Source organism: Corylus avellana, chromosome ca3, assembly GCF_901000735.1.
Source record: "Corylus avellana chromosome ca3, CavTom2PMs-1.0".
NCBI classification, from domain to species: domain Eukaryota; kingdom Viridiplantae; phylum Streptophyta; class Magnoliopsida; order Fagales; family Betulaceae; genus Corylus; species Corylus avellana.
The window spans coordinates 20,240,051-20,262,834 of record NC_081543.1 but is presented as its reverse complement, the minus strand read 5'-3'; the positions used below and the strand labels follow the sequence as shown (position 1 = coordinate 20,262,834).

The window sequence follows — 22,784 nt, the reverse complement described above, 5'->3', positions numbered from 1 at the left end:
TGATTAGAACGTTATGTGATGTTTAACATGTACCAGAAGTGAAAAAGAATCTGATTTCATTAGGAACCTTAGACTCAAACGGTTATGGTTATAAGTCTGAATGTGGAGTAATGAAGGTGACTAAGGGTGCGATGGTAATGATGAAGGGGCAGAAAAGTTTAAAGAATATCTATAAACTGTTAAGAAGTACAATTGTAGGTGAAGTCGCCTTTGTGGAGTCTGAGTCTGATTATATTGTTTTGTGGCATATGCGGTTGGGTCATATGAGTGAGCGGGGCATGTTGGAGCTTCATAAGAGAAATTTGCTTAAAGGTGTTAAAACGTGCAAGCTTGAATTCTGTAAATTCTGTGTTTTGGGAAAGCAGAATCGAGTACAATTCAAGACAGCCACACATAAGACAGAGGGCATTCTTGACTATGTTCATTCTGATGTTTGGGGACCAGTGAGGACAGCGTCACAGGGAGGACATCTGTATTTCGTGATCTTTATTGATGATTTTTCCAGAAAGGTTTGAGTGTACTTCATGCGGCACAAATCAGAAACGTTTGCCAAGTTCAATTTGTGAAAAGCTGAAGTGGAGAACCAGACTGGGAAAAATGTTTAGTGCCTTAGGACAGATAATGGAACTGAGTACACAAATGACAAGTTCAAAGATTTCTGTGAGCAGCATGGTATAAAGAGGCATTTTACAGTACGTAAGACACCACAACAAAATTGTGTGGCGGAAAGGATGAATAGGTCTATTGCAAAGAGAGCACGATGCTTTAGGTTGAATGCTGTGATGAGAATCAACAAGCACCATTAAAGAATCCATTGGATGTTCCAGTTGGGCCTATTAATAGAGCAAGATGCAAGAAATCAAAGAAGCACTTAATGGGCTGATTCAAGAGATTTGGGCTGATTCTAAAATGGGGCATTCCAAGCTTGGCCCAAAGGGAGATGAAGGCATAATAAATTTGATCCAAGCTATTCATGGAGCAGATTGCACAAAATTTCCTTAGCAATGGCATGGATTAATGGTTGATTATGGCTGATTGACTATCAAATTATATACCAATTAATTGGATGATTCACTTGCCAAATTACATGCCAATTAATTGGTTGATTGACTTAAATCAACCTTAATTTTAGGCTTTTATTAGTTAGCCCTTTTTTACTTTATTTAGTTTCCAATGTTGTAAACCAATTTAATTTCTTTTCCATACTAGGCAGGTACTCTTATTTTCAGCCATGCTCTATAAATAGCATGCACTCATTGTAATGAGAGGATCATGAATGAAAATTAGAAAAAATGTGAGGCTTGCGCCTTCTTTTGGTTCTGCAAAGAACTTGTAAACTTATCAAGGATTCTTCCTTGTGGCGTTCAAATTTATATACCTTCGGTTCGCGTTTCATTCATAAACGTTGGGTCGATGGTTGTTTCCTTATACCTTCGGTTCGCGTTTCATTTATAAACGTTGGGTCGATCGTTGTTTCGTTATACCTTTGGTTCGCGTTTCATTTGTAAACGTTGGGTCAAGGTTTTCTATCAAAATCTGCATTTTAGCTTTCTTGGGTCCGTATTCCAATATTGTTGTTGGGTCTCAAAGCAAGTCGATTGAGGTTCGCATCATTTGGTATCAGAGCACAGGCTCTAAAATCAGGTTTACTATCCTTTTTTTTTTTTTTTGTTTATCATTATCATCCTATCTTTTGTTTATTGTTATCATCCTATCTTGTTCCGTTTGTGTTCCTTATATCTTGTTGTTGTGCGCGTCGTACACCAAGTTCAAAAAAAAAAAAAAAAAGGAGACGTCAAAAAAAAATTGTCCTCTTCCTTTTGATGTAGCTGATGATTCGAGGACGAATCCTTTGAAGAGAAGGGGAATGATGAGAATCAACAAGCACCATTAAAGAATCCATTGGATGTTCCAGTTGGGCCTATTAATAGAGCAAGATGCAAGAAATCAAAGAAGCGCTTAATGGGCTGATTCAAGAGATTTGGGCTGATTCTAAAATGGGGCATTCCAAGCTTGGCCCAAAGGGAGATGAAGGCATAATAAATTTGATCCAAGCTATTCATGGAGCAGATTGCACAAAATTTCCTTAGCAATGGCATGGATTAATGGTTGATTATGGCTGATTGACTATCAAATTATATACCAATTAATTGGATGATTCACTTGCCCAATTACATGCCAATTAATTGGTTGATTGACTTAAATCAACCTTAATTTTAGGCTTTTATTAGTTAGCCCTTTTTTACTTTATTTAGTTTCCAATGTTGTAAACCAATTTAATTTCCTTTCCATACTAGGCAGGTACTCTTATTTTTAGCCATGCTCTATAAATAGCATGCACTCATTGTAATGAGAACATCATGAATGAAAATTAGAAAAAATGTGACGCTTGCGTCTTCTATTGGTTCTTCAAAGAACTTGTGAACTTATCAAGGATTATTCCTTGTGGCGTTCAAATTTATATACCTTCGGTTCGCGTTTCATGTATAAACGTTGGGTCGATGGTTGTTTCTTTATACCTTTGGTTCGCGTTTCATTTATAAACGTTGGGTCGAGGGTTGCTTCGTTATACCTTCGGTTCACGTTTCATTTGTAAACGTTGGGTCGAGGTTTTCTATCCAAAAATCTGAATTTTAGCTTTCTTGGGTCCGTATTCCAATATTGTTGTTGGGTCTCAAAGCAAGTCGATTGAGGTTCGCATCATGCTGGACTTGCAAATATTTTCTGGGTAGATGCAGTGAGTATGGCATGCTACTTGATCAACAGGTCACCGAGGGTAGCACTAGATGAGAAAGTTGTGTAGGTGGTGTGGACAGGTAATGAGGTAGATTTGTGACGCCCCACATTGCCTGAGCATAGAAAAGATGATGTGTTTATATAGAATTTACTCTCTTTAAATGGTATAAGGACTTTTGGGTGTAAACCCAATAATAAAACCGTGCGGGCTTGGCCTAAAGCGGACAATATCATACCACTTAGAGCAGGGATGTTACATATGGTATCAGAGCCATAGCCCAGCCTGAGATGGGGGGAGTGTGCACAAGCTCACGTGAGAGTCGCCAGCGAGGACGCTGGGTCCTAAGAGGGGGTGATTGTGACGTCCCACATTGCCTGGGCATAGAAAAGATGATGTGTTTATATGGAATTTACTCTCTCTAAATGGTATGAGGCCTTTTGGGGGTAAACCCTATAACAAAACCGTGTGGGTTTGGCCCAAAGCGGACAATATCATACCACTTGGAGCAGAGATGTTACAAGATTACTCTGGTTTGAGAATATTTGGTTGTCTAACCTATGTGCACATACCTAGTGAAGAACGATTGAAGTTTGATCCAAAGTCTAGACAGTGTGTCTTTCTCGAATATGGGAAAGGGGTTAAGGGTTACAAGTTTTGGGATTCAAAGGCAAACAAGGCGGTGATTAGTAGAGACGTGGTATTTGATGAAAATTTCATGTTGAAGAGTACTCAGGGTAAAGAGAAGTATGTACCAGAAATCAGTAGTAGTGATAAGCAGGTGGTGCAGGTAGAGTTAGAGACTCCTGTGCAGGAGAACACTTCTCAGGGTACAGAGACCTCTACTTCAGGAGTTAAGGAATATCACACTATAGCCACAAACTGGCCTAAACGCACTATCTGGCCACCAACCAGGTATGGTTTTGAAGACGTGGTTTCCTATGCTCTTGTCATCAGCAGTGGAGATCCTACTACTTTTCAAAAGGCTGGCAATAGCCAAGAGAAGAGCAGATGGGTGGGTGCTATGGCGGAAGAGATGGAGTCTCTACATAAAAATCAGACGTGGGATTTGGTGGAGCTTCCAAAGAAGAAGAGGGCGATAGGGTGCAAATAGGTGTTCAAGAAAAATGAAGCAATATCAGAAAAATGGGGAGAAAAGTTTAAGGCTCGCCTAGTAGCAAAGGGTTATTCACAGTAAAAAGGGGTTGATTATGAGGAAATATTTTTTCTAGTGGTCAGACATACTTCCATCAGAGCGGTATTGGCGTTGGTAGCTCATTATGACATGACATTGGAGCAAATGGGTGTGAAGACAGCTTTTCTCCATGGTGATTTGGAGGAGCAAATTTACAAGGAACAGCCAGAAGGGTTTAGTCAACCTGGACAAGAGCACTTGGTCTGTAAATTGAAGAAGTCATTTTATGGGCTGAAGCAGTCTCCAAGGCAGTGGTATAAGCGGTTTGACTCCTATATGATTAGAATTGGCTACAGGAGATGTGAGTATGACTGTTTTGTATATGTGAGGAGCCTTGATGATAACTCATTTATTTTTTTGTTACTATACGTGGATGATATGCTTATTGCAGCTAAGAGTATAGTGGAAGTTAACAAACTGAAACTTTTGTTGAGTAGAGAATTTGGCATGAAGGATTTGAGCGCAGCCAAGAAGATTCTTGGGATGGAGATTCGTAGAGACAGGGATGCCAAGAGATTGTGGCTATCTCAAGCCGGCTATGTGAAGAAGGTGTTGAGAGGTTTAGCATGGAGAATGTGAAACCGATAAGCACACCTTTGGCGAATCATTTTCGTTTGTCTACCTCACAGTGTCCAATGACAGTTGAAGAAACTGAAGACATGTCTAAGGTCCCATATGCCAGTGGAGTGGGGTGTTTGATGTATGCTATGGTATGTACCAGGCCAGATTTGGCTCATGCAGTCAGTGTGGTGAGCAAGTACATGGCGAATCCGGGGAGACAGCACTGGGATGCAATCAAATGGATTGTCAGATACTTGAAAGGTACTACAGAGTATGGCATCACTTTTGTCAGACAGAAAAGTGATTTGTCAGTTGTCGGATATGTGGATGCAGATTATACAGGGGATTTGGATGATAAGAGGTCGACCATGGGTTATGTGTTCACTCTTGCAGGAGGACCTATATGTTGGAGGTCTATGATCTAATCTACGGTTGCGATGTCCACGACTGAGGCGGAGTACATGGCAGCGGGGCTGAGGCTGCAAAGGAAGCTTTGTGGCTTACAGGGTTAGTCAGGGAGCTGGGTACTCAGCTAGACAGAGTTCCGTTATATTATGACAGTCAGAGTGCCATTTACTTGGCAAAGAACCAAGTGTATCATGCTAGAACCAAACACATTGATGTGAGGTTTCACAAGATTAGGGAATTCGTTGCTACAGGTGAATTGTTTCTTGAGAAGATTCACACTTCTGAGAATGTAGCGGACATGTTGACGAAGCCTGTTACTGCAGACAAATTCAAGCACTACTTGGACTTGACAAATGTCTCTAGGTGCTAGAAAGGAAATGAGAGAAGGCGGCATCCCCAAACCTATTAGTTCTAGGAGTAGGCCCAATACTTGATTATCTTCAAAGAGGTGAACACTCGCCAAGGTGGAGATTGTCGGAACAAGTGGCTCATATTTTACTACTGGCCCGTTGGGTGTAATTAGTTTATGTGGGCCTGGGGACAAATAAGTTGTTGGGGGTATTTTGGGGTTTTTCAAAGTACTTATAATTAGGGTTTTCTTATAAATATGTTATGTTGTAACCCTAAATCATTGAATAGAAAAATATAGCCGCACTATCTCCTGTGGACGTAGGCACATTGCCGAACCACGTAAATCTGTCTCAACTCTCTCTTGATCTCTCTCTTTTCGATTTTATATTATTCATCATTGTTGTGCACGGTAACAACATATACAAAAGAGCCCACTACACAAGCTTTAAACTGAAAAGGACGCACAGAGATCTATAAATTCCGTAAGCGTTAAAGCTTGCGAAGAATACCCCAAGACCCTCCATGAGAAAAGTGTTTGGAGCACCCTTTTCTTCAATTCTATAGTTCCCATTTCACGATCCTCAAAACTCCGGGCATTCCTTTCTCTCCATAAGGACCACATTACACACAAAGGGGTCATCCTCCAAAGGTGCATGACTGTCCGCTTTCCCCTTTGCCCTCTCAAACTCCCCAAGCATTCCTTCAAACTCTCCTGCATCACCCATGTTATACCAAATAGCTGAAGAATCATATTTCATACCTATACAGCAGCTTCACAATGCACTCAAAGGTGATCAATAGATTCGTCACTCTTCTTGCACATACAATACCACTCCGTCACAATGATCTTCTTTCGTAGGTTGTCCACTATTAAAATTTTTCCCATAACCGCCGTCCATATGAAGAAAGCCACGAACGGAGGAGCTTTACTCTTCCAAATAAGCTTCCACGGGCCGTCCACCGGGGCTAGATTAATCTTCACCTTGTAGAATGACTTCACCTCAAAAAAATTTCTCTTAGAGGGAATCCAACTAATTTTATCTACCCAACCATGCCTTACCTGTTGGGAATACAACATTTTGAAAAACCTCGAAACCTCCTCCAGTTCTCAATCATGAACAGGCCGAATAAACCTTACATTCCACATAATTCTTTTTAGTTTAGGTTTTCTTTAGATTTAGGTTTTATTTTTATATGGAGCTAAATTCCCAACTAAGATTGGGGATGAGGCCTTACCGATGAAGAACATCAATACTTTCATGTAAGTCTTTATTTATCTGATTTTCTTGGGTTTAATATTTCAATTGTTTTACTTCTTTTCAATGTGTGGAGTGATTCTTGGATATCTTTTGTGATTCAAGGATACACTTGATGATTTAAGATAATTTCATATAATTGATTGCTTGATTTTATCTGCCTAAATAATTGGATATCCCTTGTGATTTGTTCTACGGATACATTTGGTGTTTCAATTAAGATTGTATATCTTTTGTGATTTACGGATACATCTGATGATTTAATTGATATTGGATTCCTTTTGTGATTTGTGCAATGAATAGATACATGGGATGGTTTTGATTAATTGTTGAAGCATAATGAAACATATCTAAGATTTTAATTGTGAGAACTTCAAATTAATATTGATAAACATGGAAGTATATTGTTATAATTCGATGAGTGTGAATTCACAAACCTTAGTCTTTTATCTCTTAATTAGTTTAATTAGTTTATGTTTGTCTTTTAATTTCAAAAATCAAAATTCAAAACCTTTTTGGAACTAGGTTAGGATTTAATTAGTTTAGATTTAAATTGCTCTTTCAAAAATACAATTTTCTGTGGATTCGACCTTGCACTTGTAATCCATTAAACTACAACTGATTCGTGTACTTGCAAGTTAAATAAATTTGCACAACATTCATAGCATTGAGGAATATAATTTTTCTTGTCTCTGTAGGATTTATCCTTTGGACCTTTCTGAGATTCTCCTTTGACTGGCCACTCCGATGATTTTCTTCCAGTCTATTTAACATTCTTCAGATACTTCTGGAAGTTCATAGTCAACATAGCTAGTGGTTCAGAGTCAGAGGACTCATCATCACTTGATTCTTTAAAGACCACTTCCTTCTCCTTCTTAGTAGTTTTAAGTGCTATGCTCTTAGCCTTGGGAGAGAATCTCCTGCTCTCATAGGTTATGAGAGAACCTACCAATTCATCAACATCCAGTAGCTCTACATCCTTGCTTTCTTCAACCGCAGTTATCTTGGGGTCAAAACGTGGAGGATGTGATCTCAGAATTTTTTCAATCACTCTTACTTCAGAGACTTTCTTACCAAGCCCTCGCATAGAGTTCCCAATCTCACTTAATTTGGTGTAGAACTCACCAAACATTTCATCTTCCTTCATGTTCACAGTCTCAAAGTGAGATGTCAACATTTGAAGTTTAGCCTTTCTCACCCCCTTTGAACCTTCATGGGTCTTCTCTAGAATATCCCATGCTTCCTTTGAGGTCTCACATAGAGTAATCCATCGAAACTCATCTGACGATACACAGTTGAAGATGCAGCTCAATCCCCGATTATTCCAGTTGCTCTTCACCGTATCTTCCTTGCTCCATTTGTCAAAATCACCATCTGGTTTTTCAAAACCCTTCTCAACAGTAACACAAATGTTATAATTTAGCCCCTTTGAATAAGCTTTCATACATACTTTCCAATAAGCATAATCATTCCCATTAAAAAATGGGAGGGGCATTAGAGAATGAAGGCAAAGAAGTATTTGGCTCCATATCTAAGAGGTCAACGAACACACTCAAGACAAAACCGAGCGAACCCGCTCTGATACCAATTGAAAGTTTATATAGATCGTGTTCTACCTCTTTCAACCAAAATATTCAACAGGAAAAATTAACCCATATCATCAAGCATAAAAGCATGCACAACGGAAAAATAAACAAACAAAACCACAACACAGATTTTGTTTACAAAGTGGAAAACACTTGAGCACTGCAAGGTAAAAACCACTCCAGGGCAGCCAAACCCAGGAAACCACTAAACGAAGATTCACAATTACATAATAGACAATACCCATACCCTTGAGTACCTCTAAAACTTAGTAAGAACGACAAACCTCGCAGCTTGTCTCCATCATGACCATCTTCAAGAAGCGACTTCCTTTACCGACCATTCGGTAGACTTTCTTCTACAAACACCCATCAAGATTCTAGCTTTATCATCATCAAGCGAGCAAGGCAACAAGCCAAACAAGAGAAATGACAGCTTCAAGCTATATCACATCCTTGCTTGAAAATCAATACCACCAGGACCTAGTGCTAGTGGAGGAAAGGAGACTTCAGAGAAGAAAGAGCTCTCAAAATAAAATCCCAAAGTCTCAAGAGTGAACAGTGACTAAATTCCTTTTGTAGAGGAAACAATTCCTTCGTCGCATCATAATGGGACACTTTTTTGTTACAGATTTCGCAGATCTGAAATTTTCATGCCTTAACGAGATAGCAATCTCGTTCTGGCAGGAAGGCAAAATGCCTCGTCACATCCGCGTCTTGACGTAGTTCCTGACGGGAAAACATGGAGTCCAGTTTTTGCTCATGTCACATTCTCGTTCTGACACAGTTCCTAACGGGAAAACAGGGAGTCCAAAAAAAGCTCTCGTCACATCCTTGTCTTGACGAGCTTCCTGATGAGAAAACAAGGAGACCAATATTTGCTCCTGTCACATATTTCGTTCTGACGGGCTTCTAACGGAAAAACAGAGGGCTATTTATGCAGTCCCGTTACAAGCCTCGTTCTGATGGCACTTCTGATGGGAAACGAGAAAACATTTCAAGAGGCCCTTCAACCTTAGAACCAACTCCCCAAAGACAAACAAAGTTTTAAATGATAAACATTACATGAACGGTCATTAAATTAGGCCAATCTAAAACCTAACACAGGCGTTACAAGAATCAAAGCCGTAAGTAATCGTTAAAGAGTTATTGTCTTTCATTATACATAGTATTTTTTAGGAAAGACAACTGCTTGGTCTATTCAGTTTCTTAGGTCTCAGCACCTACACATCAATCTGAAGTCTCTATTTTGCTTGATCACGGTATATCATCGAGATTCAATGTGTAACAGTCTTACTCAAATTGAAATGACAATTTTCATTTACCGACTAGGAACTTTCTATATTTAAGATACAATGATTATGGACTAAGACTTTATGTAATAACCACGTTACTCACACCCATAACCATATTCAATGTAATCCTACGATGTTTTATATGCATAATAAATATGATGAACTTTGGTAATAAGAATGTAAAAGATATTTTATATGTAATATGCTCAAATCATTTAATAAGTAAATAAAACATATATATATATATATATATATATATATATATATTACAAACATTTGATGTCAAAAAATGGTTACTATAGAAAGACACCATTAGCGCGTGGGTCACTTGAGGTCGGACTTGGTTGGGCTACTAGTGAGTGGACAATATGCGTATGATATCCGTGGCACCGATACTATATTATAGGTCCCTTGGATCAAACCCTACCAAAAAGTGGTTAAGGGATTTGATAGACCATATATGAAGTTGAACTATGATATGATTCTCTTATTATAGCATGTATTATATCTATATTGCATTCATGACAATATTATCAAATGATGAACTGTGACCTTATATTGCTTCATATGATTTATAAATAATTGAGTTCATCATGTGTGTGTTTGGCAAACAACATCCATTGTCACGACACTGTTTATGTTTGGTGCCGAAAAAAAATGAGTGAAATAATTAGTATAGAAAAGTGAAAAAGTAGTATTGAAAAGTTGAAAATTTTTGTTTTGTAATAATTTTTTTAATTTAAATAGTAGTAAAAAGTAAATTATATGATATAAAAAGTGAATGAAGTGATATAAAAGTGAGAATGTTTTGTTGATTTTTTTTTTTTGAATGAAATGAAAAGTGTTTGGGAAGGGGGTGTTGTTTAACAAACAACTCCTATGTAACAATCTATATGTCATACGTAGGACTGGCAATTTTGACACGACCCGCGAACCCGACACGAAGTTAACAGGTATTGGGTTTGGGCTTAGCGGGTTCGGGTCTTAATTGGGTTTACCCGATTAAGACACGATTAAATTCGTGTCTAGCGGGTCGACCCGCCAGACACGTATAATAAATAGGTCTGGCGGGTCTAGCGGGTCTAGTAGGTCAACTGGGTCTCGGGTGACCCGTCAACCGACTCATATGCATTTATACTCACTAAATCGTGGCCTTACTCTTGTATTCTTTTCCACTTATGAAAATGTGTTGTTTGTAGATAGTATAGCTGGAGATGGATCCTTCAAAGCATCCGGTAGTTGTTTTGAAGGACTTGATTTAGATTAGTTTTGAGAAATTAGACCTCATGTGGCTTAAGTAAATATGAGATGCTGACGGAGCCACATGCCACGACATGATTGAGATTATTTTTATGCTTTATCTTGTTAACAATAGGCTTTGATGATATTTTGAGATAGTTAGACTTGGGTTGTAATCTCGTAACTTATTTTGATAATTGGCCTTTGACCCCAACATTTGGAGACTTATCTATATATTATGATGTCTTAAATTTATTCTAGTAATTCAAAAATTGTCTATATATATCAAAGCCCCACTTGGCCACTTGCGTAAGAAAAAAAAAAAGGCCCACTTGCAAATTCCTTATTTATCTTAATAATAGATGGTTTCTGAAAGGGCTGTTCCTGGGAATATATGTCTTGTATAAAACTAGTATTGGTCTTGTTTGACGGGACAGGAGTGAGACTAGTTAAACTTTGACTCGATTCAGTTGATCCTTCTTGGCTCTTGGCTCTTCCTACTTGGCAATACACACAGTGGCTGCCTACTCTGGAACAACTGAGTTGTGCTCATGTTGACCAGGTTATATATATAGACGCTTCGGTCTGCTCACGACTCCAATACTCCAAAAATATATTTTGCTTTTTCCCTTTCTTTTTTTTTTCTTTTTTTTTTTTTTTTTTTTTTTCAAACAAAAGCATGCAAATACTTCTTCTTTTCTTACTTGTGTTTTGGAACCTTAAATATTTAAGGCAACCGGGTATGCATAATGTCTTTCAGGAATGATTGATGATGATGATGGTGATATAATAATTCAGCTAATAAACCAGCTATATATATATATATATATATATGAAGCTATCAACGCAAGTTTTCATAAGGTTTGGTAATAAATTTGTTATTAATTTTAAGTTTTTCAAAGTTGTTAATTTTGAAATGTTAAATTACAACTTAACCCAAAAGTAAACTAATAAGAAAAAATAAATTAAGACTTGTTTATTTCATTGGAAAATATTTTTCGTACTTTTTTGGTGTTTGGTGTGACGAAAAATATTTTCGGTCGACACTCACGAGACTCGGCCAAGTCACTGTCAAGACCCGGTCAAGATATTATCGTAATTTAAGGTTTACTAAAATTGTAATTTTTTGTACAAGCCAAACACAAGAAAATTTTTTTGCTAAAAACATGGTCCGACGGAAAATATTCTATGTCGAAACAAATGGAATCTTAATCATTTAACTAATAATACTTTAACACTCTTTCTTACGTGTGGGTTCAAACTCACTTTAAATATGTGAGACCCAACAAATGAACTATTATATTGAAAAAAGAGTGAATTGACTGAGTTCGAGCTCGAACTCATGAACTTCTAACTCTAATGCCGAAGCGACATCATGATGTAATGGATATTGGAATGGATTTATAATGGATATTGAATGTATATTGGATATACTGGATATATATTGATATTGGATATTGAATGTATATTGGATATTGGATATCAGGTTAATACGTAAATCTGGGTATAAACCAAAATAATACATAAAATATTTAATTGAAAAAAAAAAAAAGATTTTTGATGTGTCAAACGAAGTGACGCGTCAAAAAATCTCTCAAAAATTTTTGATGTGGCAGTTTTGCCACATCAAAAATTTCTGACGTGGTGAAACTCCAGAATGTCAAAAAAAATTTTGACGTAGCATTTTCAGCACGTCAAAATTGTTTGACGTTCACAAAGTAAAACATCAAAAAAAAAAAATTTTGACATTCCAGTTTGTGACACGTCAAAAAATTTTGACGTGTTGAAAATGTCACGTTAAAAACTTGAATTTTTTGACACCCAACCTTTTAACGGTTGAGACACATCAAAAAATACATGTCAGAAACTCCTAGTAAAAAAACTATACAATTTTTGCATGATCATGCCCTCCATTTGTAGGTATATATGACACGTGTAAATTCGGCTCGGTACACGATGTACTTGCATATGGAGAAATTGTAGGTATATATCGCAAAAGTCAAAAACTTGATTTTCATCCACAAATAAAATTCAAGGGTTATGATGCAGGGAACACCAAATTTTTTTTTTATAAATATTAAAAAAAAAAAAAAAAAGTGGCTGGTGTGCATGAACTGTTCATGCACGCCAGCGTTCCCTTTCGCATTACCCAAATTCAAAAGCTCTCCTCTCGTTGAATTGGGAGGATATAGTCTAGTCATAGGATAGGAAGAGATGGTCCAGTCAAATATGTCATACACGCATCTAGAGAGTTTTCTTTGTTGATTATTCATTCAAACTAGCCTGGAAAGAGGAGACAAAAAATTATATATAATTGTTTACTTTTTTGGTCTTTGATCAATGCCCCTATACGACATAATCAAATTGGAATAGCAAGTGGAATATTGAAGATTAGGAGCCTATTTCACTGTCAATATTTTATTTTATGGTATATATATTTGATGTTCTTTTATTTAATTTTGAAAATGCTTTTTTAATCAAAAAATAATAATAATAAGCCTTATTTGTTTTTTCCTTAGTTCTTTTGAGCTGGAGAAAAGACGGTTCTTGTAATTGAGAGGACATATTTGTCTTTTCACCTTCTTTTTTTTTTTGACAAAATTTTCCTCTCATTTGCAAGATTTAATTTTGAAGTAGAGAGGATATAAATACGGTTTCACTGAATTTGTAGAGTACGTCCATGTATTATTATGTACATCATTAAATAAAATAAAATAAAATTTAAACCATAAAATAAGTATTTTCATTTCAAATAAAATGTAAAAAATGGTATTCCAATTTAATGGCACGGGGTCTGTCGTTTTGTCTATAGTCCTGGTTTTGCTTGACTTCTATCACGATTCAATCACCACACTAATAAAAATTATGTCAAATTTTTCGTCTTTATTTATTTATTTTATTATTTTGGAACTTTCCTCTGCAGCGATGACCTCGTCATTCTCTAGTAGCACGTAAATGGGTCTAGAACATAGACTTCTTTCAGAAGAATTTATATATATATATATGTATATAAATCAACAAAAACAATGTGCCACTCAAAATGGTTAAGACTTAATTGAGGAAGATATCTACAAGTCGGACGAATATATAAAATAATTTACCACGCAATTTTGTGACTTTGAAATTAATTTCATAAATAGTAATTCAGTAAACGTTCAAATCATTCTGCATAATCACTAATTTAATTAATAAATTAATTAATAATCAAGATACTTTATACATAACGAATTAGTTGACCACATGTCAGTAAGCAACCAAAGGTAGCTAGCTATAAGATGGACAGAAGGTAAGCCAAAAAAGATTTACTGGGTTTGTTGATGAGAAACATTTCTGATGCCTAAGTAAAGATTTCTGAATGAAAAATTAAGGAAAAACAAGATGGTTTTTTTTTTTTTTTTTTGAATTAGGAAAAACAAGATATGAATGTGAAGGAAACTTACCCTTAAATAGTTTTCTCCTTCAAGTCGTCTCTCTTTCTTCACTTGCTTCCTCGATCTCTTTTTCAGTTTTTCTCTCTAAACTTACAACACGTTCAAGCTTTATGCTTGTTGGGTCATGAATCCGCTATTTAAACCCAATAGACTCCAAACCCGATCTTGACTAAACGGGAAATTTGACAAGGCCTCAGAATAGCTTTTCCCGAGAAGGCCTCGTAAACCGGCACAGTCTCGGGATCTGACTCCGAGACCGTCCCTCAGATAGGAGTCAGACGTCAGATCCGAGACATTACACCGAATGCGAATAAGTCAGAATACCAAGGGTAAAGTTGCCATTATACAGTTAAGGATATACAAAGATTCAAATTCATTTCAGTAAACATTATCCTACATTCGAAAGAAGCCTTCAACAAACAATCCCTATACTAGCGGGATAAGAGGCTATTTAAATTCAAAAGGCAATATACGTCAAACGACGGCTTACTACCTCATCCCAAGATTCATCCCTTAACAGAATAACTGTAAACCAGATATTCAAGGATAAGAGTCCCAAGATATGCGGGAGACAAACTCTACTCCATGCCTATAAATACAGCTCTCGATTTCCATCAAAGGTAAGTGCAATCCTGGCTTTGAAAACTTTGATTGCTTAAACACTCTTTCCTCAGTTTCTAACTTAGGCATCGGAGTTCCCCCGCCGGGACACCACCGGGGGGCTCTAGTCCTATTTGTTCTCTTCTGTGTGTAGTCTGAAATATCGCCGAAGCCCATCGCACCACCCGAAGGCGTGCCACGTCACCATCCCGGAAAACTGAGTACCAACAGTTTGGCGCCGTCTGTGGGAACCTAGCTATTTCCTTCATTTTTTATTATTCTAGGTATGGTGAATACACGCTCCCAATCTGTGCGACAGCCCGGCGTACCTCCTGGGGCTGCTGGAGCTCCTCTAGAGTTAGCAGATTTCATGAAGCAGATGACTGAATCCATGAAGGCTTTGCAGAAGCAGAACGAAGACCTCGCTACAAGGCTCACGGTTGCCGAAGGCCAAAACAGCCGAAGGAATCAAGAGCGGGAGGAAAGAAGGATGAAGAGACAAGAAGATAGGCGCGAGAGGGAAAGACGCGCCGAGATCCATAGGGGAAAGAGGCCCCGAGGTTTTGAGGAAGAAGACGAAGTAAGCTCAACTCAAGCCAGCCATCATAATACTGTCCAGAATGAAAGGTCTCGTTATACTAGATCTCGAAGGGAGTAGTCTTTTCGCCAGGAGGATCATCGCACTGAAGGGTATAACGAGAGCAACGTTAACGCCGACTTGCAGGAGCTTAAGAAGAAATGCGATGAAATGGCTCGTCAAATAGTAGATGGCGGAGATCAAACCAATGCGGGGGAACTTATGGAAAACACAAGTCTCCCCTTCACCCCTCGGGTCATGAATTTTCCTCTCCCTGATAAATTCAAGATGCCCCAAGTCAATCTCTATAATGGTACTGGGGATCCAACTGAACACATGGAAGGTCTTCGTGCGCATTTCATTCTCCATGGAACCCCAGATGCAATTTCATGTAGGGTTTTTCCCTTAACTTTAGCAGGAGTAGCTAAAGATTGGTTCGGCAAACTTCCGGCCAATTCAATAGACGATTTCAAGACTCTCGGGCGTCTCTTCTTGAGTCAGTTCTTGGCTACCCGGAAGAGGAAGAAGAATCCGGCTTATTTGTTGTCCCTTGTGCAGGAGAAGGAGGAGTCATTAAAAGAGTTCATGCTCAGATTTAACCAGGAGAAGTTGATGATTGAAAATCCTCCTGAGCAAACAGTACTTGATGCTCTAATGCATGGAGTAAGGGCTGAAGGGCCTTTGATGGCCGAGCTGTCGAAAAGTACCAAGTTAGTGACTCTCGGTCAGTTCATAAAAAAGGCTGATGAGTACATCAATCAAGAAGAAACCGTCAAGGCTCTCATGAAGAACCAGAAGGAAAAGCTCGAGGCCAAGGGCAGTAAGGAGAAGGTAGCACCGGCAAGTGCTGTAAAGAAGGAGGAGAAGAGTGTAAAAAGGTCGGAGAAGGTGGCCCCATCATATCCTAGAATGGACCCTCGGAAATTGCAGAGCGCGAAGTTCAGTCCATTGAATACTAGCATGCTGAGGTATTCATGGAGATAAGGAGGGATCCTGCCTTCAAATGGCCAAGCAAGCTGAAGGGCGATCCTAAGAGACGTGATCCTCAGAAGTATTGCGAGTATCATTGCGATCATGGTCATTTAACCGAGGAATGCATAACATTGAGGCAAGAGATTGAGAACCATATCAGAAACGGAAGGTTGGTGAAATTCCTAGCGGGTGAGAGGAATCAACGAAGAAATGAAGAGCCTCTGTTACTGGAAGGAGACCGAGAAGCTCACAGAAACCGAGAGGCAAGGCCGAGAGAAGATCGGTATGCTGAACCGATGCAAGATCAGCAGGCGGAGCCAAGACGAGACAGAGAATTCCATCAGCCTCGCCATCAAGATGTAGTGAGGGAAATTCACACCATCTCGGGAGGACTGGCTGGCGGAGGAATTTCTAGCTCATCTAGGAAAGCTTATGCGAGGAGAACGAAAGCTGATAACGAAGTACTGTTGGTCGAAAGACCTCTAAAAATAGCAAGGAGAGCGAGGATGGCCATATCCTTTTCTGAAGAAGATGAAAGGGGGGTAATATTTCCTCATGATGATGTGTTAGTCGTCACGCTAACGGTGGCCAACCATAAAATCCACCGAGTCTTGGTAGACAATGGTAGTTTAGCCAACATTTTATATTGGCTGGTTTTCAAACAAATGGGTGTCGAACGAAACAGGATCCAACCGTTTGATTCACCACTGGTAGGGTTTGTAGGGGAACAAGTTTAGCCAATGAGACTCGTCTCCCTACCAGTTACAGTAGGAACGACTCCAAGGCAGTCCACAACTATGGTTGATTTCTTAGTGATTGATCGGCCGTCTTCATACAACGCAATCATTGGTCGACCATCCCTTAATAAGTTGAAGGCTGTAACTTCCACTTACCATTTAATGATGAAGTTTCCTATTGAGGAGGGAGTAGGAGTGGTAAAAGGAGATCAAGTTACGGCAAGGAAGTGTTATAACATTTCCTTGAAGAAGTCAGAACCTTCCCCTTTAACGGTAGGTATGGTGGGCAGCCGAAGTAAAGTTCCCCTAAAAGGGGAACCTGCCGAGCCTTTAGAAGAAGTAAAATTGGAAGAAGGAAAAGTAGTGAAAGTAGGAACGCAGCTCGCCTCGAAAATCCGAGACTCTCTCATAACTTTTCTTCAAGAAATTATGGAGGTGTTTGCGTGGACTCATGAAGATATGCCGGGGATCAATCCCGATGACATTGTCCACCAACTCAATGTGGACCCAAACATAAAGCTAGTAAGACAGAAGAGAAGAAAGTTTGCCCCAGAACGGAATATGGCTATCGCCGAGGAAGTGGAGAAATTACTTAAAGCTCGGTTTATAGAGGAGGTTTATTATCTCGACTGGTTGGCTAATGTGGTGCTGGTCAAAAAATCCAGTGGGAAGTGGAAAATGTGTGTAGACTTCACAGACCTTAATAAGGCGTGCTCGAAGGACAGCTTTCCTCTACCATGCATTGGTGCGCTGGTGGACTCGACAGCGAGATACGGCCTGTTGAGCTTTATCGACGCTTTTTCTGGTTACAACCAGATTTATATGCATCTAGAAGACCAAGAAAAGACTGCATTCATCACTGATCGAGGCTTGTATTGCTACAAGGTTTTGCCTTTCGGTCTCAAGAACGTCGGAGCGACGTATCAGAGACTGGTCAATAAGATGTTCCGAGACCAAATCGGCTGTAATATGGATTTATATGTCGATGACATGTTGGTCAAAAGCATGCTACCAGAAGGTCATATAGAAGACTTGCAGGAGACTTTTGGAACCTTAAAGAAATATGGGATGAAATTGAATCCCGCAAAGTGTACGTTTGGAGTGGCCTCGGGAAAATTTCTCGGTTATATGGTGTCAAACTGAGGAATAGAAGCTAATCCCGAAAAGATCCAAGCAGTGTTGGATATGCAGTTACCTAAAAATACGAAGCAACTCCAGCAGTTGACGGGCAGAATTGCAGCGTTAAACCGATTCATCTCTCGGTCGACAGACAAATGCCTACCCTTCTTCAGAATCCTAAGGAAGGCATTTGAATGGTCTACAGAGTGTGAAGAAGCCTTTGAACAGCTGAAGAAGTATCTGACCAGCACACCTCTGTTAAGCAGAGTCGTTCCCGGGGAAGCTTTGTATTTAAACTGGCTGTTTCCCCAACAACTATAAGTGCGGCCCTTATCCGAGAAGAAGACGGTGTTCAGAAACCGGTCTACTTTATAAGTAGAGCATTGAGGGGAGCAGAAGAGCGGTACCCTCAGATGGAGAAGTTAGCATTTGCGTTGATTATTGCTTCAAGGAAACTACGCCTGTATTTCCAAGCTCACACTATCAGAGTCTTGACCGAGTACCCATTGAAGAAAGTGCTCAGAAAGTTAGATTTGTCTCGCAGATTAGCGAACTAGGGGATCGAACTCGGAGAATTTGATATTGAGTTCCTCCCAAGGAATTCTTAGCAGAATTCACTAATCTACCTGCCACCACAGAATGGCAGAAAGAGGAAACAGGGGTAGTCTACGTAGACGGATCATCTACAAGGAAGAATGGTGGAGCTGGAGTAGTATTAATCACCCCGGATGGAGAAGAATTATGTAGTTCCCTAAGGTTGGAGTTCAAGACCACTAATAACGAAACCGAGTATGAGGCAGTTCTGGTAGGACTCGGTTTAGCCCGAGAGATGGGAGCCGATTTTGTTGAGCTACGGAGTGACTCCCAGGTGATTGTTGGACACATCCGGGGAGAGTTTGAAGCCAGAGGAGATAAGATGAAGCAATATCTGTCAAAGGTACAGGATTTACAAAATGCCTTTAGGAAATTATGTATTATGAAGATCCCGAGAGAAGAGAATGAAAGGGCGGACCAGCTGGCCCGAAAAGCATCAACAGCAGTTAGCGGTGTTGAAGAACCTGAGGTACCAATTCAGGTTTTGTCGAGACCTGCCATACCCGAGACGGTCTCGGTCTCAGTTACCGAGACCGTATCTAAATGGCAGAGGAGCATAAGGGAATATTTAGAACAGGGAACTCTCCCGTCAGATAAAAAATCAGCAACTCAAATCAAAATTAAGGCTGCTAGATTTACCATAATTAATGGAGTCCTATACAAACGGGGCTTCATGCTACCGCTACTCAAATGTATCTCAAAGGAAGAAGGAGATTATGTACTCCGCGAGATCCATGAAGGAATCTGCGGCAATCACTCGGGAGCGAGAGTATTGGCACATAAAGCAGTCAGAGCCGGTTTCTACTGGCCGAATATAAATCGGGACTCGGTACAAATGGTAAGAAATTGTGACAAATGCCAACGCTTCGCAAACATCGCAAAGCAACCCCCAGAAGACTTAAGCTCAATCTCCTCGCTACGGCCCTTCTCACAATGGGGGGTAGATATAGTAAGACCACTACCTCGTGGAAAAGGGGGTATGCGTTTCGCGGTTGTGGCAGTGGATTATTTCACAAAATGGGCAGAAGTAGAAGCTCTAGTGAACATTACGGCCAAGAGCATCGAAAGGTTCTTGTAGAAGAATGTTGTTTGCCGTTATGGTATTCCTCATGCCTTTGTAACTGATAACGGAAAGCAATTTGACTGTGAATCATTTCGAGAATGGTGTGCGAAGCTCCATATTAGAAACTACTACTCGTCTCCAGCCCATCCTCAGGCAAATGGACAAGTAGAAGTGACTAACAAAACAATTTTCAAAATGTTGAAGAAAAAACTTGGAGATCGGAAGGGGGACTGTGCAGATGACCTCCCAGAAGTTTTATAGGCATATCGAACAACCAAGAGAATACCCACAGAGGAGTCTCCATACGCTATGGCTTTTGGAACCGAGGCAGTCATCCCAGCCGAGATAGGCTCGGGAAGTTACCGAGTCGAATCCTTTCATTCCGAAACTAACAATGAAGGGCTCAAACTACACTTTGACCTGTTACAAGAGAAGCGAGACCAAGCCCGAGTAACTATGGCGGCATACCAGGAGAGAGCGACTCGGTATTTTAATAAAGGAGTCAAGCACAGAAGTTTTAAGATTGGGGACCTAGTCTTGCGCAAGACCACCATTGCTACCAGAGACCCTATGGAAGGGAAGTTAGCTCCGAACTGGGAAGGACCCTACAGAGTGATCAAGTGTAGAAGGGCGAGAGCTTACTACCTTGAGAGTATGGAAGGAAAAACACTCCCCAGGCCGTGGAATGCCAAGCACCTAAAAAAGTACTTTGTCTAGCTTATTTCAGAAAGGTGATTCTTATTTGATTTTCGTTTGATTCTTATTTTTCCTGTAATTTTCATTACTTTTTTAAATAAAAGAATCTCCCAGAGTTTCAATCATCTTTTAACATTCCAAAGCAAGGTAAGTTAAAACTACCCTCGACATAAATGACCAACAGGTCACTAAAAAAGATTTGTAACTTTCATAAGTCAAAACCGGTAAAGGACGTAGAACCTTCAAACAAGGTGTGTCCAAAGAAGGTTAAAGTCAGTAACCTGTCAAGGATGTAAAACCTTCAAGCAAGGTGTATCCAAAGAAGGTTACGCCAAATGGCTTGTAAAGAACGTAGAACCTTCAAAACAAAGGTGTGTTCGAAGAAAGCCGAGCCAGTAGCTTGTCAAGAATAGAAATCCTTACGAAAAAAAAAAGGTGTGCTCGAAAAAAGCTAAACAAACTTCAGAAAAAGTAATCTATTAAGAGCAAGTATTCATTTACAAAGCTAGAAGTATAAACAAAATCTCATTAAAATCTCAAATTCTTCATTTACAAAAAAAAAAAAAAAACAAAATTAGCTTCTTTAGGGTTTCAGCACCAAAACCAAGGGGTTTAGTCTTCTTTGGGATCTTTAGAAGGGGCCTTAGAAGCACATAGGGGGTCTCGGCACCATGACCAGAAGCAGTCCTTTCATCACCTGAGGACTCCTCGGAACCCGAAAATGGTTGATGAGCGAATCTGTTGATCCCTTCAGCATCGGGCATCAAGTCTGACCCAAGACTGATCAGTTGCTTCAAAGCCTTATCGGAAACAGGAATAGTCTCAGGCTGGACTGTATCAAGGTCAATGGTGCGAGTCGGATCCTTGGTCCAAGACCGAAAGGTCTCAAAACCAAGAATGATTCCGTCGGCCCAGGCACTATCCCGAGTCTAAGAAGCGTATGATAGTTGTTCCAAATAGTTAGAGGACTGGGCCTCGGCCTCTTTAAGTCGTAACTTCATCTCTTCAAGCTTCCCTCGGAAGAACTTAAGTTGCTCCTCAGCGACAGTCGGACCTTTGGTAACTTCTTCAATCCTCGTATTTTGGCCAGCATTCTCCGCTTGAGAAGCCTTTAACTGCTCTAGGACCTCCCCGTGCTTCTCCTCAAGTTGATGCAGGTCCTCCTTCATGATGGAATGATCCTCTTGAAGCTTTGAATGATCAGCACGGAGGGTCTGCAACTCGGAAGATAGAGCCGAGATCCTGGACTCGGCTTGTTCAAACTGTGTCTGGGCCGTCGACTGCTGTTGGCCAAGACGGAGCAGTTCTTTGTCTTGCTGAGCTAGCGTATCTCTCAGCTTAGCATTTTCAGCCTCAGAAGTTGCAAGCCTGCCTCGAAGGCTCTCGGATTCTGAGGCAGACTCCTCGATAAACTTCCTTAAGTAGCAGTATGAAACTACCGACTTCATCACTCCCTGCAATAGATAAAGTTAATCAAATGGAAAATGACTAAAGCAAAAGGAAAGCTTTATGAAGAATAATACTTACACACAATTGGTTGAATAACATTGACTCTGCCATACCCCTAGCAGAGATATCTCGTTCGCTCGTTAAGCTCTCTTGAGGAACCAGCTCTATCCAAGCTTGAAATGGGTTCCCCAACAATTGCCTGCCAAGCCGAGACAAGGGTTCTCCCACGGTCCATTCTACATTCCTAGGCTTCACCAGGGAATAGCCTGAGGTTTCGAAACCAGCACCAACCTCGGCCTCAGGAGCCAGTGTCGGAGCTCGAGACAAAGCCTCGGGAGCAGAAGCTGGGACCTGAGTTTGCTCCTCGGCTATCGGGGACATCATCTGAGGCCTCACTTCTTCCTCAACATGCGGTCTATTCTCTTCCGCATCCATCCCTACAGAGCTGTCCGAAAACGGATCAACTAAAAGGTGTCGAATGTTGGGACCGGAATGGACCGGTGACACTGACTCCACAGGAATAGCGGTAGTAGCAGCAGCTCTAGGGGAATTTAAGGGGGTTGCCGTCAAAGTAGTGGTGGCAATCGGATGGTTAGCAAGAATGTTTTGATAAGCGGATACAGGGGCCACATCAGGCTCAGGGTTCGCCTTCCTCCGAGCAACCAGAAGATCAGCAAAAAGGGATTTCCCTTTTCGGACTCGACAGCAAGGCCTTTGCCCTTTACTAGTCTTTTTTTCTTCATCGGAGGAGCTTCGCGTTCCTCGGGCTCATCAACCAAGTGTAGGGTTTGTTTTACCCTAGACTCTTCTATCTTCTCTTTGCCCTTGTCCAATATAGGCTTGCGAGGGGTAGCACCACGAGTATTGGCCGCTGGAGCGCCCAAACAGACAGCGGGACGGGATGGTCTCTTCCGAGACCCACCT

The 22,784-nt window shown here is 40.2% G+C and overlaps 2 protein-coding genes across 2 annotated transcripts; both read left to right on the top strand.

Moving 5' to 3' along the window:
• The first annotated feature begins 14,939 nt into the window (after positions 1 to 14,939).
• LOC132174251 (uncharacterized) lies at positions 14,940 to 16,939 on the top strand. Its single transcript, XM_059585938.1, has 3 exons — positions 14,940 to 15,233; positions 15,324 to 16,198; positions 16,243 to 16,939. The coding sequence occupies exons 1-3, from the start codon at positions 14,940 to 14,942 to the stop codon at positions 16,937 to 16,939; spliced, it is 1,866 nt and encodes a 621-aa protein (XP_059441921.1).
• Positions 16,940 to 16,942: 3 nt separating this feature from the next.
• LOC132174250 (uncharacterized) lies at positions 16,943 to 19,730 on the top strand. Its single transcript, XM_059585937.1, has 3 exons — positions 16,943 to 18,029; positions 18,287 to 18,573; positions 18,705 to 19,730. The coding sequence occupies exons 1-3, from the start codon at positions 16,943 to 16,945 to the stop codon at positions 19,728 to 19,730; spliced, it is 2,400 nt and encodes a 799-aa protein (XP_059441920.1).
• Positions 19,731 to 22,784: the final 3,054 nt, after the last annotated feature.